We start from the raw sequence: 22,789 nt of genomic DNA on the forward strand, positions 1-22,789 counted from the left end.
GCTGGCAGGAGAAGCAGGGGAGCTGGAGACCAGGAAAGGCCCTGGGCGACCAGGATTGGAGAGTCACCCAGCTGGGGAAGAGGAGCCGCCTCACAGGGATTGTTTCCTGCATTTTGAGGGCAGAAGCTTGGCCCGGAGGGCACAGCTCCACCTACTGGAAGAGAAGATAATAGAACTCTAAGACTGTATTTATCTTTTTTTTTCAAATTTTATTTTTCCCTTTTCTTTTATACTACGTATTTTTCTCTCTCTCTTTCTCTTTACTGACTTCTTCCTTCCCCTTCCTCTACCTTTCCTCCCAAGCATTACGATTTCTATTACATGTAATCTACTAAATGCAAATAGGTGAATGTTCCGAGGCTGTCTATAGTGCTCCCAAGTCCCTAGCTACCCCCAAATAGTCCAGTCCATTCTCTTGTTAATATCCCCCTTCAGTAGAGCAATATTCCAAGGTAGCTAAGATATACTAACCCCCATACCATCACATCACCCAACCGAAACATAAAGTCCCAAGAACAAACTGCAGATCGCTATACATCAGAATCTGTATGCCTTTTATGAAATGAATGAATTTGCTTTAAATTACAACAAAATCCAACATCTCTAGACATTGTCTCCCATCACAAAGGACAGATCCCGGAGATATACAAAACTAAAACAAATTTATAGGAGAAAATAGTAACACAGCAGTCAAACAGAGCTGGAAAGTAACGTGAGCATCATGAAAAAACAAGGAGAAAAGGATTACAAACAAAGCAGGATAGCTTAAATTTACAGGAGAAACTAGAGGCATCAGAAAAATGGTCAGATAAAGAACTCAAGGCATACCTGACTCAGATGGAATGGAATCTTAAAGAGGTCATTAGACAGCAAATGCAAACAATGAAAGAACACTTTGACAATGAATTACATAAACAAATTCAAGAAGCAAAAGAACAACTCTACCGGGAGATAGAGGTTATAAAAAAAAAAAATCAAACAGTAATCCTAGAAATGAAGGAAACTATAAACAAAATTAAAAATTCAAATGAGAGTATTACCAGTAGAGTAGATCAAGTAGAGGTCAGAATATCAAACAATGAACACAAAATATATCATCTCGAAAAGAGTCTAGTCAACTCAGAAAGGCTGGTAAGAAACCATGAGCAAAATATCCAAGAGATATGGGATATCATAAAAAAAAAAAATTGAGTCACTGGGATAGAGGAAGGTATAGAGGTCCAAACCAAAGGAAGGAGCAATCTGTTAAATGAAATAATTTTAGAAAACTTTCCAGACATGAAAAATGAACCGGATGTCCAAATCCTAGAAGCCTACAGGACGCCAAACATACAAAACCACAATAGACCAACTCCAAGACACATCATTATGAAGATATCCAAGGAGAGAATATTAAAAGCTACAAGAGAAAGGAGGCAGATTACATTCAGGGGTAAAGCAATTAGGTTAATGGCTGATTTTTCATCAGATGCTGAAAGCGAGAAGATCCTGGAACAACGTATTTCAAACGCTGAAAGATAATGGGTGCTAACCAAGAATATTGTATCCAGCAAAATTAAGCTTCAGGTTTGACAACGAAATAAAAATATTTCACGGAAAACAAAAGTTAAAAGAATTCGCAGCCAGAAAACCAGCACTGCAAAGCATGTTGGGTAAAACAATACACAAAGAGGAAATGAAAAACAACAACCAAAACCAACAGTGGGAAGTACCTCAGTAAGTGGGGGGGGAGAGCTAATCAAAGAGGGAAAAACAAACCAAATTAAAAATAAATAAATAAATAAACAAACAAACATGACTGGAAGTACAAACCATATTTCAATAGTAACCCTAAATGTTAACGGCTTAAACTCACCAATAAAGCGACATAGGCTGGTAACCTGAATTAAAAAAACAGATCCAACAATATGCTGCCTTCAGGAGACTCATCTGATAGGAAAAGACATACACAGGCTGGAGGTGAAAGGTTGAGAAAAATCATACCACCACATGGTCCTTGGAAGCAAGCAGGGGTGGCCATATTCATATCGAATAAAATCGACTTCAAGCATAAGTTAATCAAAAGGGATAAAGAAGGACACTATATACTGTTAAAGGGAACCATTCACCAACAAGACATAACAATTATCAATATTTATGCACCAAACAATGGTGTTGCTACGTTCATAAAACAAACTCTCCTCAAGTTCAAGAGACAAATAGACTACAACACAATAATTATGGGTGACTTTAACACACCTCTCTCACCACTGGACAGATCTTACAAACAAAAGTTGAATAAAGAAACTATAGAACTCACAATTAATAACCTAGATTTAACTGACATATATAGAATATATCAACCATCATCAAGTGGATATACTTTTTTCTCAGCAGCACATGGGTCCTTCTCAAAAAGAGACCATATATTATGCCATAGGGCAACTCTTAGAAATTGTAAAGGAGTGGAGATAATACCATGCATCTTATCTAATCATAATGGAATGCAACTGGAAATCAACGATAAAAGAAGGAAGGAAAAATCCTACATCATTTGGAGAATGAACAATATGTTACTGAATGATCAATGGGTTACAAAAAACATCAAGCAGGAAATCCAAAAATTCTTAGAGATAAATGAAAACACAGACACAACATATCGGAATCTATGGGGCACAATGAAAGCAGTTCTAAGAGGAAAATTCACTGCTTGGAGTTCATTCCTGAAAAAAAGAAAAAACCAACAAATAAATGATCTCACACTTCATCTCAAAACCCTAGAAAAAGAAGAGCAAAACAACAGCAAATGTAGTAGAAGGCAAGAAATAATTAAAATCAGAGCTGAAATCAATGAAGTTGAAACAAAAGAAACAACTGAAAATAATTGACAAAACTAAAAGTTGGTTCTTTGAAAAAATAAATAAGATCGACAGACCCTTAGCCATGCTAACGAAGAGAAAAAGAGAGAGAACTCAAATTACTAGCATACAGGATGAAAAAGGCAATATCACAACAGACACTACAGAAATACTGAAGATAATTAGAAATCATTTTGAAACCTTGTATTCCAATAAAATAGAAGACAGTGAAGACATCAATAAATTTCTTAAGTCATATGATTTGCCCATATTGAGTCAGGAGGATACACACAACTTAAACAGACCAATATCAATTGAGGTAATAGAAGAAGCCATCAAAAGACTACCAACCAAGAAAAGCCCAGTACCAGATGGGTATACAGAAGAGTTCTACAAAACCTTTAAAGAAGAACGAATACCAATACTTTTCAAGCTATTTCAGGAAATAGAAAAAGAGGGAGCTATTCCAAATTCATTCTACGAGGCCAACATCACCCTGATTCCTAAACCAGACAAAGACACTTCAAAGAAAGAAAACAACAGACCAATGTCTCTAATGAACATAGATGCAAAAATCCTCAATAAAATTCTGGCAAATCGGATACAAAAACATTTCAAAAAGATTGTGCACCATGATCAAGTAGGATTCATCCCTGGGATGCAAGGCTGGTTCAATATACGGAAATCGATAAATGTTATTCATCACATCAAGGGACTTAAAGATAAGAACCATATGACCATATCCATAGACGCAGAAAAAGCATTCAACAAAGTACAGCATCCCTTTAGGTTCAAAACACTAGAAAAACTAGGGATAACAGGAACTTACCTCAACATTGTAAAAGCTATCTATGCTAAGCCTCAGGCTGGCATCATTCTAAATGGAGAAAAACTGAAGGCATTCCCTCTAAAATCTGGAACAAGACAGGGATGCCCTCTCTCACCACTTCTATTCAACATAGTTCTCAAAACACTGGCCAGAGCAATTAGACAGATGAAAGAAATTAAAGGCATAAAGATAGGAAAAGAAGAACTTAAATTAGCACTAATTGCGGAAGACATGATCCTATACCTAGCAGACCCAAAAGGTTCTACCAAGAAACTTCTAGGGGCTGGGGATGTGGCTCAAGTGGTAGTGCACTCGCCTGGCATGCGTGCGGCCCAGGTCCGATCCTCAGTACCACATACAGAACAAAGATGTTGGGTCTGCCTAAAACTAAAAAATAAATATTAAAAAATTCTCTCTCTCTCTCTCTCTCTTAAAAAAAAAAAAGAAACTTCTAGAGCTAGTAAATGAATTCAGCAAAGTGGCAGGATATAAAATCAACACGCATAAATCAAAGGCATTCCTGTACATCAGTGACAAATCCTCTGAAATGGAAATGAGGACAACCACCGCATTCACAATATCCTCAAAAAAAATAAAATAAAATAAAATACTTGGGAATCAACCTAACAAAAGAGGTGAAAGACCTACACAATGAAAACTACAGAACCCTAAAGAGAGAAATAGAAGAAGACCTTAGAAAATGGAAAGATATACCTTGTTCATGGATAGGCAGAACTAATATCATTAAAACGGCCATATTACCAAAAGTACTCTATAGGTTTAATGCAATGCCAATCAAAATCCCAACGGCATTTCTCACAGAAATAGAAAAAGCAATCATGAAATTCATATGGAAAAATAAAAGACCCAGAATAGCAAAAGCAATTCTAAGCAGGAAGAGTGAAACAGGCAGTATAGCGATACTAGATTTTAAACTATATTACAGAGCAATTGTAACAAAAACAGCATGGTACTGGTACCAAAACAGGTGGGTAGACCAATGGTACAGAATAGAGGACACAGAGACCAATCCACAAAATTACAACTACCTTATATTAGACAAAGGTGCTAAAAGCATGCAATGGAGAAAGGATAGCATCTTCAACAAATGGTGCTGGGAGAACTGGAAATCCATAAGCAACAAAATGAAACTGAATCCCTTTCTCTCACCATGCACAAAAGTTAACTCAAAATGGATCAAGGAGCTAGGAATCAAACCAGAAATTCTGCGTCTAATAGAAGAAAAAGTTGGCTCTAATCTCCATCTCGTGGGGTCGGGCTCCAAATTCCTAAATAGGTCACCTATAGCACAAGAGTTAAAATCAAGAATCAACAAATGTGATGTATTCAAACTAAAAAGTTTTTTTCTCAGCAAGAGAAACAATAAGAGAGGTAAATAGGGAGCCTACATCCTGAGAACAACTTTTTACCCCTCACACTTCAGATAGAGCCCTAATCTCCAGAGTATACAAAGAACTCAAAATATTAAACAATAAGAAAACAAATAACCCAATTAACAAATGGGCCAAGGATCTGAACAGACACTTCTCAGAGAAGGATATACAATCAGTCAACAAATACACGAAAAAATGCTCACCATCTCTAGCAATCAAAGAAATGCTACGTGTCCAGTCCATATCTCCCAAAGCCTGGTCCTGAACCGCCCAATAGAAACAGCTCTCAGCGACAGACAGGTGCACAACCCTCAGAGAGCAGTCCACAAGACCTCTGGAGAGAGAGGTTCCTAATTAGGAAGGTAGAAATGGAGGGGGTGAGTGAGATACAGTCTAGAGACTACATTAGAGACCAGGAATTGTAAGGTGGATAGGCAATATAAGGAGATAAAACCAGGCGTCCAACATCACAGGAGCGGGGCCCCAAGAAATTAAAGGGATACCGACAGGAAAAGAACAATTCAAATTATTACTATTTACCGATGATATGATTCTATACATAGAAGACCTAAAAAATTCCACCAGAAAATTTCTAGAAAATAAATAAATTCAGCAAAATAGCAGGATATAAAATCAACACCCATAAATCAGACATTTCTGTATATCAGTGACAAATCCTCTGAAATAGAAAAGAGGAATTCACAATAGCCTCAAAAAACATAAAATACTTCGGAATCAACTTAATGAAAGAGGTGAAAGACATCCACAACAAAAGCTACAGAATGCTACAGAAAGAAATTAAAGAAGACCTTAGAAGATGGAAAGATCTACCTTGTTCTTGGGCTGGGGTTGTGGCTCAGTGGTAGAGCACTCACCTAGCATGTGCGAGGTGCTGGGTTAGATCCTCAGTACCACATAAAAACAAATAAATAAAATAAAGGTATTGTGTCCAACTATAACTAAAAAAATATTTTAAAAAGAGAGATCTCCCTTGTACTTGGATAGGCATAATTAATATTGTCAAAATAACCATACTACCAAAAGCACTATATAGATTTAATGAAATTCCAATGAAAATCCCAATAACATTCTTCACAGAAATAGAAAAAGCATTCATGAAATTCATCTGGAAAAATAAGAGAGCCAGAATTGTCAAAGCATTCATTAGCAAGAAGATGAAGCAGGTGGCATCACTATACCAGACCTTAAACTATACTACACAGCAACAGTAACAAAAACAGCATGGAACTGGCACCAAAACAGACTTGTAGACCAATGGTACAGAATAGAGGACACAGAGAGGAACCCAAATAAATATAGCTATCTCATACTAGACAAAGGTGCCAAAAATATATATTGGAGAAAAGATAGCCTCTTTAACAAATGGTCCTGGGAAAACTAAAAATCTATAAGTAGTAAAATAAAATTAAGCCCCTATCTCTCACCATGCACAAAACTCAACTCAAAATGGATCAAGGACTTAGGAATTAGACCAGAGACCCTGTGCCTAACAGAAGAAAAAGTAGGCCCAAATCTTCATCATGTTGGATTAGGCCCCAACTTTCTTAACAAGACTACTACTATAGTGCAAGAAATAAAATCAAGAATCAATGAATGGGATGGATTCAAACGGAAAAGCTTCTTCTCAATAAAAGAAACAATCAGTGAAGTGAACACATAGCATATAGAATGGGAGTAAATTTTTACCACATGCACATCAGATAGAGCACTAAGAACCCAAAAAACTTAACACCAAAAAAAAAAAATAACCCAATCAATAAATGGGTTAAGGAACTAAATGACACTTCTCAGAAGAAGATATACAATCAATCAACAAATACATGAAAAAATGTTCAACATCTCTAGCAATTAGAGAAATGCAAAGCAAAACTGTTCTTAACTTTTCATCTCACATCAGACAGAATGGCAGTTATTAAGAGTACATGCAACAATAAGTGTAGGTGAGGATGTGGGGGAAAAGGTACATTCTTCCATTGCTGGTGGGACTGCAAACTGGTACAACCAATCTGGAAAGCATATGGAGATTCCTTAGAAAACTTGGAATGGAACCACCATTTGACCCAGCTATCCCACTCCTCAGTTTATATCCAAAGGACTTAAAAAACAGCATACTACAGTGACGCAGCCACATCAATGTTTACAGCAGCACAATGCACAATAGCTAAACTGTGGAACCAACCTAGGTGCCCTTCGGTAGATGAATGGATAAAGAAGCTATGGTATATATACACAATAGAATATTACTCAGCATTAGAGGAGAATAAAATCATGGTATCTGCAGGTAAACGGATGGAGCTGCTGCAGAATACCATGCTAAGTAAAGTAAGCCAATCCCAAAAAAACCAAAGGCCGAATGTTCCCTCTGATATGTGGACACTGATCCATAATGGGGGTGGTGGTGGGGGAGAATGAGAGGAATGGAGGAACTCTGGATTGGGCAAAGGGGAGTAGGAAAGATGGTGGAATGAGATGGATATCATTACCCGAATTGCATATATGAAGACATGAATGGTGTGACTCTGCTTCGTGTACAACCAGAGAAATGAAAAATTGTGCTCTATATGTGTACTATGAATTGACATGCATTCTGCTGTCATGAATAACAAATTAGAATAAATTTAAAAAAATTTAAAACTGATAAGTTATCCCTACATAATACAAATCACAGATTGAAATTTTTTTGTATATAAACATACAAATATTCTAATTCCAAAACTATTGATACCGCAGTTGTAATCGAGAGATTAGAGTATTTTGGAAGTTAAATGAATAGTCTCAAAAACAAAGGGTGTTCCAGGGTAGTAAATGATAAGGCTAAAAACACACTCCCCTAGCAATTAAAAAGTCAACTAGATCCTGGTCACATGTTCTCCATGCTCTTTCCTTCTCACTAAATTCCTTTTTCCCTCTGATGCTGGAACAATAACTGATCTATTCTTTGGGAACTGAGTAGTTACCAAATATGTAGTTCCTGTATTCTACCCAACTTCTTGTACAAAGAGCCCAAATATACCACAGCAGCACTGAAACAGCATTTATACTAGAATTAGTCATGGCTGGAAAAAAAAGAATTAAAAAACATGTAAAGCACTTGCTCTGACAAAGTAATATCAAATGAAAAAGATGGAGATGAAGACACAGAAAGGCCTGTCAAAAGAATAATCTTAGTTTTTGTTCATTTGTATTTATATAATTATATAAAATGCTACAGAATTATGACTTTTGTAATAAGGATTCAATATATAGAACAGATACTGTTCATTGTCTAGAAATATTTAATTTATAAATATAAAGAAAGTACAATATCTATAAAATGCTATCATGTTATTTGTTGGTTGAACTTACAGTTACTTACCTCTGCACTCTTCATAGCTTTGAGAATATTCCCCACTGTATCAGTAAAGGTGTTACCCAGTATTCTACCCAACTTCTTGTACAAGGAACCCAAACATACCACAGCAGCACTGAAACATTTAAATTGGAATTAGTTATGGCTGAAAAAAAGGAATAAAAACACAGAATATGTAAAGGCGACCATTAAAAAAACTTGCCCTTCTATTGGTTGTGTTTTCAGTTTCTTGGGAGCATTTTGAAGCACAAATGTTTTCAATTACGATGAAGTATCATTTATCTGTATTTTCTTACATCCGTTGGACTTTCAATGTTCTATCTAAAAAAACCACTGTCTCATTAAAGGAGACAAAGATTTAGTATTCTAAAATTTTATAGTTTTAGCTATTACATTTAGATTCAGGATCCACTGTGAGTCAATTTGTGTATGTGGTGTGATGTGTCAGGGTCTAACTTCATTCTTCTGTATGTGGACATCCAGCTCTCCTAGCACCATTTGTTGATATGAACAACAATTTTACTGTGAAAGTATGAAATTTCCCAGAATCTACTTTGTTAAATCCTAACACATGACACTTGCATGAATATGAAATAATTATACCTTCAATAACAAGAATTTTAAATAGATGTAGCTATGTTCAATTAATCCACATCTCAGTCAAAAGATTCTACCCTTTCAAATTTGTTATAAAATAAAATTCTGCAAAATATTTTAATAGAACTTCACATTAGATAATCAAAGATGGACTTAAATAAAAAAGAAAAACAGATAATGTTCTCATTAAGTCTGAAACCTTGAAAGATCAACGATTTATATAGCATTATTATTGTGGAACCATAAAAGGCTCACTACTGCCTCTATAACAATAGGTAATAAAATAAACTAAATTCTACAAAGAAAAAAACCAAATTGCTCTTAGAATCTTCTAAGAGTATTTTTAATTTACTATCAATTTTTACTACTAAGATGCCCAAACTAAAAGAACATCCAAATTGTGAATAATGTAAAATGTCTTCTTAATTACTTCTAAAATTTTAGGAATATGTTCTGAATCTTGAATCTCAATTTCAAATGAGTCTAAATTTTTAAGAGGATTTTCTCAGTCAACAGAAAAATGTTAGACTGCTTAAAACATTAAAAAAAGGAGTGAGAATTTATAACAGTTTCAAAACAATTATGAAGTATGTTGGATACTTTATAAATATCACATAATAAAAAAGCAATATTTAGTTTTCTATTTAGTGTAAATGTTTAACTTACAGTTTGGTGGGAAGATAACTTGGAGAATCATCTTTGCTACGAATAAGATCATTACATTTATCGATTGTCTCATAAACAGAGAATGTGTCTCCAATACTATAAAGTATGGCCAGATTCTTGGCAAGGAGTTTTCGAGTAGGAGGCCCTGGAGAGCTGTTCAGCAAAGAAAGGAGCTGTTCAACAAGAGTCTTCTGTTTCTCCCTTACATCATTCTAGAAAAGTTAACAAAAAGAAAATTCAAAATCAACATAATTACATGGAGTCCTCTAATATAATTTTTTAAACATATTTAAGGACTAACTGAAAGGCTCTAGAAAAACACAAAATTATTTTAAATAAAAATTATAAGTTGGGAACATTGCCACACCAACAACTGTTGCCTTGATATCTCCAAAAAATAAATTATGAACAGCACTACATTAGTCTCTATTATAAAAAAGACAAGGGTTCTATTTCTTTTAAATCTTTATATATTTGAAAAAGAGAGTAAACTGTATTTTTAACTATAGCTTTCAAGCCTACCTCCCCAATACATATCCACATAAATAAAGCAGTAACTTATAATCCATAACCAAAGCAAAATGTTAATGCCTGCTGAATGCAGGTGAACAGTATGAGTACTGGGTGGTGGTGGGGACCTATTTTACGAGCTTTTAAGAGGAAATATGTTTATACAAAGGCTTTTAATTCATATTCTCCTTAAACTCTTGATGTTTTTTTTTTCCGCCTAGTACCAGGGACTGAACCCAGGTTTGCTTAACCACTGAGCCACATTCCCAGATTTATTTTTTTTTTAAATTTTTAAATTTTGAGACTGGGTCTTGCTAAGTTGCTTAAAGCAACTAAGTTGCTGAGGCTGGCTTTGAACTTAAAATCCTCCTGCCTCAGCCTCCCAAACCATGGGGATTACAGGTTGTGCACCACCGTGCCTGGCACTCTTCTTGTTTTTTAAGAGAAATTTCCACTAGATTGTTCAGCACTATGCTGCACCAGATATATATATGTGTGTGTGTGTATATATATATATATATATATATATATACACACACACATACACACTATACACACACACACATACACACACATACATATACACACACACATGATGCAGAAGATAATGAAAATGATGTAGGTGTACTTAAATGAAACATTTTTAAAGTGTAGTAGAAAAAATATTGGCTGATTTCTTTGTGCTTTTTGGAACAGATCAAACTTCTTATAACATTAAAAATGCCAACTGGGAAGGGGACAAAAATTTTTTTACTGTATTTCATTATAAAATAGTCTTAACAAAGTCTAGCTTTTTAAAGCTAAGTTTAGGGTCATTTTGGACAGAACTAGAAAAGCAAACCAAAGAAGTAAACACTGACACTTAAATTACAACAAAAAAGTATCTTTTGTAATTTTACCCACCCTACTGGTTGCTAGTAAGAGTTTCTCCAAGTATCTCAACCACTGAAATATAAACTCGGCCTTCTGAACTTCACTTAGTTGACTGCATGCTTCCTCATTCAGCAGTAAGGTATGAGCTAATTCCATTTCTTGCAGCAAATTTTAGCTGATCAAGATTCTTCTCATTAAACTTCAGTCAATATACCTAAGAACAAAAACCTGCAATAGAGAAAACAAACATATTTTAAAAGTTAAAAGAAAGTTTAAGGAGTTCCCCAGTCCTTTTAAAGGAAATATTCCACAGAAAAGTAAAAGCATAATTAAATGCATCCATCTTTAATAACTGCACTAGGGTAAATATGGGAAAATCCCAACAATAAGTTCTAGTAACATCAACCAATTCATCTTTGTATTCAGTACTCTTTTTTATTTTTTGGTACTGGGGTTTGAAATCAGGACTGTTGTACCTCTGAACAACAGCCCCAGCCCTTTTAATTTTTTAAAAAATATTATTTTAGTTGTCAATGGGCCTTTATTTATTTAAATGCGGTGCTGAGAATTAAACCCAGTAGCTCACACATGCTAGGCAAGTGCTCTATCACTGAGCTACCACCCAGCCCCCCTTTTTATTTTCGAGACAGGGTCTTACTACATTGCTGAGGCCAGTCTTGAACCTGTGATCCTCCTGCCTCCTGCCTCATCCTTCCAAGTAGATGAGATTATAAGTGTGGGCCACTATGTCCAGCTTTATTACTCTTAAAAAAAAAAAAAAAAAAAAAAAGAGCAGACCAAACAAATAGCATTCATATGCATTCATTTCTAAAACCTTGCTAAACAGAAGAGATATTCCACTTAAACTCTGGAACTTTTAAGGTCAGATCACTCAGTGCTACATTTTTAGTTTCCTTTGTGATGAAATAAAATACCCTTTTACTAAAATGGGTCACAGGTACAAATGACCAAATTTCCAGATCTCCTACTAAAATTCTATAGTAATGCTTGCCATTTTCAGAAGTCTTTGCCCTACTGTTTTACTCAGAGGTTCAAAGTAGGAAAAGAGGAACTTATGCTCATCACTATCTGTTTCCCATCTCATAAAGACACCACTTGTAGTTTTTAGTTTTAGGAAAGAGTACCATCTCAACTTGCAGATGATCCTCTTATCTCTGAACCTTGTTGGGAAAGCAAACACTTTTTTTCTAACGGCACTAGGAAGACGTTGTCCAGGAATTGTAGCAACATAGATCATATCTATTCTGACCCAGATCCACTGTGGCCTTAACATTACTGTAGCAAATAATCAGCAGAAGATGGAAGTTTTGTTTCTTTTGTTCATCAGCATCTCCTGGGTATATTTTAAAGCCTTTCTAGAACACACATAACATATAAATGTATAAAATATGGCAAAATACTAACAGGCAAATGTAAGTAGTAGGTATATGAGTGATTATTTTACTACCTTTAATTTTTCTTTCATTTATAAAAAGATCACAATAAAAAGTAGAAAAATTATTTAAGTAAGAAAAGAAATAAAGCACCAGCTGGCTTCAAAATAAAAAAGAAGTACTTAGGCATGATGATAGAAACCTGTAGTCAGGAGTCTGAGGCAGGAGGATGGCTTAAGCCCAGGAATTTGGGGCCAGCCTGGACAACATAATGAGACACTGTCTCTTAGGGGGGAAAAGTATAACTACTATTTAACAGTCGCAGCAGCTATCATCAGGAACATGGAGGAACAGAAAAGGCACTATTAGACACACATAAAAGATGAGTATTCTATTCACTAATATAGCAAAAATAAATTTAAGTAAAACTCCTACCTAAACAGAAAGTGGTAATTTCTGTTTGCCTAGCATGTGTAAGGCCCTGGCACCACAAAAAACTAAACATACAAAAATAAACCAGTCATTTCATAGAAATATAGATAAATTGCTACAAGTAAACTAAAATACTTCAAATATATACCTTATATTCCAAACAAATTTCAATTGTTTATAGAAAAGCCACTTATGTAAAGATATATTAGAAAATCAGATAAGAGACCTGGGGGAAGGCTTTTCTTTCTTTCATTGTTTCTCTCACAAAGTTTACTGATATAAAATTACTTAGAATATCAGATCATCATAAAATGACTCTAAAACTGAAAAGAGCTTCATTAAAAGACAGTTGTCACAAACTGGTTCTTTGCTGGCCAAATCTGTCCTGCAATACACTGGGGGGAAAAGTTGTTAATATTTAAATACAAGAAGAATACACATAAAAATTGAATTCATATTCCCATACAAACCTAAATCTGAGGAGCAGGATCTCTCCATCAGGTCAGTTCCTACCTAGCCTGCCATATTCAATTATTATTATTTGCCAACTTCTATGGGATTTTATTTATATTTTATTTAACTTCTATGGACTTGAGGTTTTCAACTCCTATCCTATGTCTTCCTTGTATCCTCAGTCTTGGGTCAATACTAGATTCTAGGATACTATCCCAGGGACCAAAGAATCACTTCCACCTCACTATCACAGTCTTCTCATACCTGTGCTTTAGCAACCTGGGTGGTCTCTTCTCAATGAGTCCTTACTGCCTACTTAGTACCACCCACAACCTGGCATTGACAGTTCTTAAAAACAAACAAACAGAAAACCCCAACTTAGGTTATTTTCAGAAATGTCATCTTTATTTATTTTTTAAAATTATCTTTATTTTTATAATTTAATTTTGTATGTGGTGCTGAGGATTGAACCCAGTGCCTTATGAATGCAAGGCAAGTGCTCTACCACTGAGCTACAACCCTAGCCCCCAGAAATGTCACCTTTAGGGTACAAACATAAAACAATCCTGCCAAGAAACCTATTTTTACAAAGACAACATGAATTCCAGATTTTGTTTTAAAAAGCCCTCCCTTTCTTCCTTAAATTATCAAAATCAAGAAGTCAAAATATTCACAATTAAGGACAAAGTTAAAAAAAGCTAGAGAAATAATTTCTAGAAGAAATCTACTAAGTATACAGAAGGTGAAAAACAAGTTTGCATTCAATAACTATGATTGTTTGAGGAAAATATTAACCCAGTATCACCAAGAAAATTTCTCACAACTACCAGGTCAAATGAAAATACTATCTTAAGAATCAAATTACCCTTTTTAGAGGTCACTGGACTGCTGAAGAGACATTTTTTTCCCTCAGGCAGCAGCAATATTGTGGTGTAAAATGATCTATCAAGAGGCAAAATAGCTAACACAATGTGATAATAAATAATTCACTAAAAAGACTATGATCACAAGCAGGGTACAAAGTTATCATTAATGCCCTCCATAGAGTACTCAAATAAATTACTCCTAAAAGAAGCAGTCAATCCATATTGGTGATCTCATTTCTAAACCCCAAGTCTAAAATGTACCTGAGATCTCCACACATGTGGTATCAATGTGATAAGAAAATGCATTCTGCAAATAACAGAAGCTCCTTCTCTCAAGTCTCACTTTAGGAAGGTGGATTCAGATGCAGGAAGTGTTACTTGCTATAAGTTTTAATAAAATCACAACAATACAAACACCTAAGGAATGTTTATTTTTCTTATTTTTTAAAATTTCTATTGAGATTATTTAGGTTACTGAAAGCAAGTATTTTTATGAAAAATACACATATATATTTTTTCAAAGATAGTTGCCACTTGAAAAAAGATTTCATAAAACTACCACTCCAACTGTAATGCCAGCTATTTTAAACAGCAGCTAATATTTATTGACCAACTACTATGTCTAGGTACTACTTTAAGTGCTTTACATTTATTTTCTTGAAAAATCTAAAAATAGTCCATGAGGTAGCTATTTTTATTAGCCTTTTAAGGATGAGAATATTGATGCAGAGAAAGCCAAGTACCTTTCCTAGGGTCACACAAAATTTGGTTGTACATTTAAGCAATTTGACTATAGATCTGTATATGCTTTAACCACTATATACTATTCTGCTACCTTTTGATCTCATTGAACCCTTCAAATGTCTAGAAGCCAGCCAATTTTAAAAAGCTTAGAATTTGTAGATAATATGGGAATATTATGAAACATCAGCTTATTGTACTACTCCCTGTAACTAGGTTCCTTATTTTAATACATTTGGGATTCTCGAATTAAAATAAAGTTAGAGATTTTTACCTACAAGATTTCTCAGGATATTTAACAAGGTTAATGTGCATTATGAATCCCCATGAATGCAACATAGTATGAAGTATTAATCAAAATGCTGCCAGCACAAGATTAACTTCTTACTTAACAGACCTATGTAAGCTGTTCCAAGGAGAAATGTTAGAATGTACATGTTCATGACCATTTATACTATATTTTTAAAAGGTTCACAAGAATATTGACAGGCACAGTGGTGCATGTCTGTAATCCCAGTGGTTCGGGAGGCAGAGGCAGGAAGATTGATAGTTCAAAGCTGCCCTAGCAAAAAAAAGCGAGGTGCTAAGCAACTCAGTGAGACCCTGTCTCTAAATAAAATACAAAACAAGGCTGGGGATGTGGCTCAGTGGTTGAGTGTCGCTGAGTTCAATTCCCATACCAAAAAACAAAAAAGGTATACAAAAATATTAATTCTGTTACTTTATAGCTAACCTTTATATGTGCCTATCATACACCCAATAATTAAGTGGTAAAATCCATGAGATTTTTTTTTTTTTAACTACATATCTCTCTGGGGCATACTTCTTTAGTAAAACTGCTTGTATTTTGTATATGAGAGATACCCATAGTTACTCAGTCATAATTTTCATCCTGGAGTTGTTCCCTGTGATGAACCTAACCTAATTCCATCTTAAGACTGCGAGTCATCTCGTCACAAAGTTATGAAAAATTTATTTCTGTTTTACTATAAAATACAAAGATTTCTATTTGGCCTGACAACTTGATGTTTAAACTTGTTCGAAATTCCTGTCCGTGCTCTGAACTGAACCATGCCTGGCTCTCTTGACCAGATGACAACCCTCCCTAAAATGTCAATGGCACCTCAAAAATTCTGATGTTGGAATTTCAATTTACTTCCTACCTTGAAATGTTAAGCCATGTAGATTATTAACCTGTTATCTACCTTTGTATTATGCTTGCCAGAATCCTGTTAGCTGTAAGTTCCCATGACACCCACCTTCGTAACTTTTTGTACTACGAAACCTTTTATTTGGAGAGCTGGGGGGCTGATCTCTAGCACGGCTTTGGGAGATACAGTCGCTGGCCAGCTTTTGTGTACACAATACAAGCTTGCTTTAATTTGATTTAATATTGGAGTCAGTGGTCTTTTCTTTGTGTTGTGGTTCAACACCTGTTGACAAAAGCATGGTGAACTAGACCTAAGGTACTAAGGAACTGTCCAAATCATGTTTCTCAGATGGATACACCTAATAGTATGCCAACGGAATAAATATGAGACATATTACTGGAGGATCAAATTTTACTTTAAAGAGTCTCCCAACAATAATTTATTTATCCCATACCCACCCCCGTACTAGGTATTGAACCTAGGACCTTGTACACACTAGGCAAGTTCTCTACCACTGAGCTACCTCCCCAGCCCCAACAATAATTTAAAACATTATTTATATTAAGATAAATTCACACTATGTAATAGAAGGCAAAACTAATAAAACATTTCAAGAGAACACATGTGACTTCAAAGAAATTCTGAACATGATAATGCCTTCCTAGATTCCCTTAAACAAAATCATTCCCCTCTGTGGGTAAGAATACTAGTTTATGGGCTGGGGTTGGGGCTCAGCAGTAGCGCACTTGCCTGGCATATGTGAGGCACCAGGTTAGATTCTCAGCACCACATATATAAATAAACAAAGGTCTATCAACAACTTAAAAAAAAAAAAGAATACTAGTTTAATGGAAAAGTTTAAGGACCATTAAGTGACAGGGCAGTGGCACACACCTGTAATCCAAGCTACTCAACATGCAGAGGCAGGAGGGTCACCAAGTTCAAGACCAGCCTGAGCAATTGGAGATATAGCTCAGTGGTAGAGAACTTGCCTAGCAAGGAGGAAGAGCTGGGTTCAATTCCCAGCACCTCACATACACATATACACAAAAATAAGAACCACTAAGCTAAACTGGGTGCAGCACCCTGGTGTAGTAGTTCCAGCTAATCAAGAGGCTGAGGCAGAACTGCTTAAGCCCAAGAGTTGAAGATCAACCTGGGTAATACAACAAGACCCTGTCTCAAAGAAAACAGAACAAAACAAAACCCTAAGTAGCTTGTAACCTGAATTACACAAAATTTCCATTTGTGTAGGACAACAACAACAACAAAAAAAGAGGCAAATTATTGGGATTTATATGATTCAACACATGCTCAGTCTTCAAAGATGAGGCATAGTATATGACAGGCTAATGTCTATACTTTGCATAGCATGCCCAATGTGTTTTTTTAAAAATATTTTTTAGTCGTCGATGGAAGTTTATTTTATTTATTTATACGCAGTGCCAAAAATTGAACCCAGTGCCTCACACATGCTAGGCAAGTGCTCTACCACTGAGCTACAACCCAGTCCTGCCCAGTGTCTTTACTAGCCAAGAGTAACATATGTATAAATACACATGATAGAAAAAGGAAGCAACAGAGGGCAAATTTTCCAGGAACAGGGTTGTCTAAAGTAACTGGTATAATCAATAAGGATTAGTTTTCCATCTGAAAATGAGTTAACATCAAATTTATGTACACAAGGTAATGGCAAGCACCTTCAACAATCTCTAATAAAGATACAGGCTACTAATCCTGACAGTCCTGATAGAAAGAGCTACATAATTTTCTCTATCTAGGGTTAACAGATCTGTTTTGGTTGAGATAGAAACAATGTTGAAACTTATTGGGGAAAAAAGTATGCCTTATCCTTTTCAGTCTAGTTTCTCTAGTTTTGTTCAAAAAGAATAAAGTAAAACAAACAAAAACAACTCTCAAGAACTCCCACACTTAAGGAAACATACATAAATGCTAAAATCCAAACTTTCTCCCAAAATACAGTAATTAGATTTAACCTAGAAAGAAGCAGGAGAGATCTACCCTGACCTCAGATTTCTATTTGTGATTTAGGCTTAGCAAAATGATAGGTTACAAAACAGGAGCTCACAAGTTACACAGACCATTAGGTCATCCTTGAGATGTTACCTAAGGAAGACTTGCCCGCTCCCAAAAGAGAAAATGAGGTGCTTTTAGTACCATACTTTACATGATCTCCAGGCACAATACTCAAGTTGACTTGCTGATACCTTTACCACAATATTTTCTGACTTTTGGGTTAAAATGGAAATTGAAGTAAGTTTTTTTCTAATTTTGGAGTTCTTAAGTTACAGTTTGATAATTTAAAAAATCTTGTCTGTATTTATTCCATCTTTGAATTGGAACTATCTTTCCACAATAAACTATTTTAAAATTTGGCTAAAAAAAAAAAAAAAAGTCACTTCTGTCAGGCACAATGGCACACGTCTATAATCCCAGTGACTCCAGAGGCTACAGCAGGAAAACCAACCAGCCTGGGCAACTTAGAAGACCCCATCTCAAAATCAATCAATCAATCACTTACTTCAGGAAAATCTCTGACAATGCAATTCAAACTTACAACATTATTTTGTATGATCTTAGTCTTTCTTATTACTCTGTAACAACCGTAAATATAAATTGGCTATCATTAATAGATACTTTAAAGTGTTAACTCTATAATACTGATTTAAGCTCAGTGAGAAATAATTTGTTTAGCTGGAGGATTCAACATGACATGTACATTAAATCTAAATATAAATGCAAAAACTTTTAGAGTTAATATCGAGATTTTAGAAAAACTGATAGTTTTGCACTAATACAAATGGTTCAACTCTTTTGTAAAACAACATAATGTATCAGGAGGAATAAAAATATCAAAACCATTTGACAAAAACATCCAGCTTTTGAAAGTTAACTAAAGAAAAAGGGAAATAACAAAAAAATAAAGTGTTAATTATATCATTGTAGAAGTGAAAACTGGAAACATCTTATAAATCCAACACTAGAAAAATGGTTAAAGTTTGATGTACTTAAAGAATATTAGGCTCTGATAAAAAGTATCATTATGAAAACTACAAGTGCTGAGTTTTTACATGCTAATAGAGACATACAGATTAAAGCAGTCTTTACCAAAGTATACTTTGAAGTACAACAGTGCCAAAGAATGAGAACAAGTATTCTAACGGGTAGGGGCGGATGTGGGGTCCAAGTCGAAATAGTTTTGGAAAAATCGCTGAAGTCGGCAGGTTTTTTTAACCAGGTTTTCTTCATACACCCACACATATAGCATGTGATGTATCTCCATATATTTTAACTTCAGACCTGTCCTCCAACCCCTACATTTTTCTTCTCAGTCCTAAAGGGAATATCACAATGGAACTGATTCTATAGAACACAATCTTTAAAATACTAATCAATTAATCTAATTTTAAAATTTGTTTTTGTTTATACTATAATAGGATTTTTCTTTAGAAGTAGAAGAATAAGTAACAAGTCAAGGTCATACTTCTACTTAAGAGGCCACTTCTGATTAATATTTTCAGACAAATTATATAACATTCATAATCCTAAATATAAACATTATTTTCTTAGCTATTCCTGGGATATGAATAAAGAAAGACAGTTTTAATTAACTTAGTATATTTATTAGTTTTTGTAATATTTGTGCTACATATTTTTAAGTAAGTTTCACATTCACACTCTTTCCAAACTAAAAAAAGTTTATTATACCATAAATTTTAAAATTTGATTTTTAGATTTCTGAATGCAAATTCACATACAATCAAGTGAATCTATGGTTCCTTAGTTATATCACACAAAAGCTTTTTTTTTTTTTTGGTGCTGGGGACTGAATCCGAGGCCTTGTGCATGTAAGGCAAACACTCTATCAACTGAGCTATATTCCCAGCCCACAAAAGTCTAACTTATTACGTGTACCAAGTCTAACACTAATACCTTACACACACACACACACACACACACACACAAACATATCACACATCCACTGTACGAAGAGTCTAAGTATTTTTTTCCTATGTGATAGAAATGAGAAGAATGTTGTTTCTCACTAATGCATAATATAAGGCAACATGAACAGCAAATACAAAAGCTCCAAGAACTGACAGAGAGCACATCCTATAGTGTAGTGAAGTTAGGATGGATTAGAGAAGAAATAGGAATTATAGGAACAAAGAATTTATAGTTTGGGGTGAGAAAGAGCCAGAAGTGGGGATGGAATTTATTTTGCCTTCCTCTTCCCCCCCCCCCAAAGTACTGCATGTTAGGGTTCTGGCAATTGTCTTTCCAGATTACAAAAGAGAAAAACCCATGAAGTGCAAAAGGAAAGTGTTCTAGGTGGAGGGAAGACGAAGTAGTAGAAACAAACTCTGATAAAACAGTGACAAGTGAAAAAAACTAATATTTTTAAAGCATTTACTTACCAAAACCCTTTCATTTACTATACTATTAATCCTTATAACACTGAAGTTTATATATGATTATTCTCATTTTAAAGATAAAGAAATGAGTTTAGGGGGGCTGGGGATGTGGCTCAAGTGGTAGAGTGCTCGCCTAGCATGCGCAAAGCACTGGGTTCGATTCTCAGCACCACATAAATGTAAAATAAAGATACTGTGTCCACCTAAAAACTAAAAAATAAATATTTTTTTAAAAAATGATGAGTTTGAAATCTGACCATGGGCTGTGTATGGAGCTCAATGGTACAGAGCTTGAGATCTCAGGTTTGATCCCTAACACTAAAAAAAAAAAGATGTCCAAGGTTAAATGCTATTTAAATAAAACCCATGTCTAGTTCAGTGTCCATGTTCCTTTAACTACTTCGCATAGTCTCTAATCACTACTATACTGAGTTACTATCATAGTTGCTGAAGCATCTAATCCTTATAACCTTGTTGTTGTTTTTCATCAATTTATTCTCCTGTCTCCAGTACTTTGAGGCTTTTTGTTAAAGTGTTAGGTCTTCTAGAGACAATCAGCTTCTAGAGAGCCTTCCCATTTACACAGGTAAATCAATAAGTACTAAAAGTTTTAGTTTAGTTTAGTTTAGTCTTTGGCTGTTCTTGACAACTTTTATTACGCTCCAATCTACCCACCAAATTCTCCCATCTCTTCTAGGGAAGGGACATTTCATTCTGAACATCAAGGAATGCCAGAGGCAGATTTTAAGATTAGAGAAACCTTACTCTTCTGTATCTCCTACTATATTCATCTAAAAGTCACTATCTGGGAATCTCACTACTTGGTACCTAGTTGAAAATAGTGTACCAGGGAACAAAAAGTAAACAACAAAAAAAAGTCTATATGGCAATTTGTTGTTTCAGAACTGATGGATTTTACTGACATAAATCCCTCAAAGCCCATTTGTTCATATTTTTTAAAAAAAATATTTATTTTTCAATTGTAGTTGGACACAATACCTTTACTCTATTTATTTATTTATTTTTAAGTGGTGCTGAGGATCCCGAACGCACGGCCTCATACATGCTAGGTGAGCACTCTACCGCTGAGCCACAACCCCAGCCCCTGTTCATAGTTTTGACATGATGGATAGTCCAGTTATCTGGATTCTAACTAGAGTGGAATAGAGCACCACATTAAAAGTGAAGGAGCACTGGGCATGGTGGTGCACACCTGTAAGCCCAGCTGCTCCAGAGGCTGAGACAGGAGGATTGCGAGTTCAAAGTCAGCCTCAACAAAAGCGAGGCTCTAAGCAACTCATTGAGACCCTGTCTCTAAATAAAATACAAAATAGGACTGGGGATGTGACTCAGTGGTTGAGTGCCCCTGAGTTCAATCCCCGGTACTAAAAAAAAAAAAAGAAAAGAAAAAGTGAAGAAGCAAACCCACCAGGAGTAGGAAGAACTCACAGCAGACACCTAGCAGTGATAGAGTGACAGAATAAAGTGCTATTTAATATAGATATTTTTAAAAGCAGAAAAATATGGGGCTCTCAGTACAGGAGTAAATATATAAGATGCCATTATTTCCTAAGCACAGTAGGATTTATAAAACAGCACAGGAATTTCTGCTCAATTTTCAAAATAATGCTATCCTTCTATTTGCTGTTTGCAGTCTGACACCTAGAACTTCATTGTTTAGCCACTGGTTTGGTTAAGAATCCTCCTTTTTCCCCCTCCTCTGTTCATGGCTTTTATTTTTTTTTTTAATTCTTATTTTTTTAATTAAATTTTTATTTTATTTTTTTTAGTCACACATGGCAGCAGAATGTATTTTGACATATTGTTCATGGCTTTTAAACTGGTTAATATTTACAAATTCACACTATGTCTGACATCTAGGCTCATCCTCATGGTTTGCCTCTCTAATTCACAACCTAATTTACAGAATACCTACCCTAGAACTTAGCTACATTTTTGAGCTCTTGGAGCCCCTACCTGAAGGCTTTCCTTGCCAGACAATGCTTCTCATTTCCTACCAGATGTCCAGCTTGGCTCTTAGCTTTGCAAGTGTAGCTGCCTGGAATAATTCCATATTACTTTTTGCCTTCTGGCTGCCACTTTCTGGCCCACCCATGTAATACAATGAACATAACATTTATTTCATCCTATTCCCATGTTGGACTGGGAAGTACTCTGTCATCAAACTAATTGATATTTCTGTAGCAAAAAAATAAGCATAATTCACATAAGATAGGATA

General features: G+C 35.1%; 1 protein-coding gene across 9 annotated transcripts in view; it reads right to left on the reverse strand.

Annotated features, from left to right (window-relative positions):
- Positions 1 to 22,789, reverse strand: part of Heatr5a (HEAT repeat containing 5A) — a 121,066-nt gene that overhangs the window by 94,308 nt on the left and 3,969 nt on the right. For all 9 annotated transcript variants that reach the window (XM_046465313.2, XM_046465311.2, XM_046465315.2 and 6 more), the window contains exons 2-4: positions 11,107 to 11,304; positions 9,694 to 9,905; positions 8,437 to 8,545 (exon numbers count right to left, since the gene is read on the reverse strand). In XM_046465313.2, coding sequence (XP_046321269.1) covers positions 8,437 to 8,545; positions 9,694 to 9,905; positions 11,107 to 11,232 — 447 coding nt within the window. In that variant the 5' untranslated portion in view covers positions 11,233 to 11,304. The remainder of the gene's footprint in view (positions 1 to 8,436; positions 8,546 to 9,693; positions 9,906 to 11,106; positions 11,305 to 22,789) is intronic.

The sequence above is a fragment of the Marmota monax genome, unplaced genomic scaffold (genome assembly GCF_021218885.2).
Source record: "Marmota monax isolate L192 unplaced genomic scaffold, Marmota_monax_Labrador192_F-V1.1 WCK01_AAM20220418_F8-fsc00079, whole genome shotgun sequence".
Lineage (NCBI taxonomy): Eukaryota > Metazoa > Chordata > Mammalia > Rodentia > Sciuridae > Marmota > Marmota monax.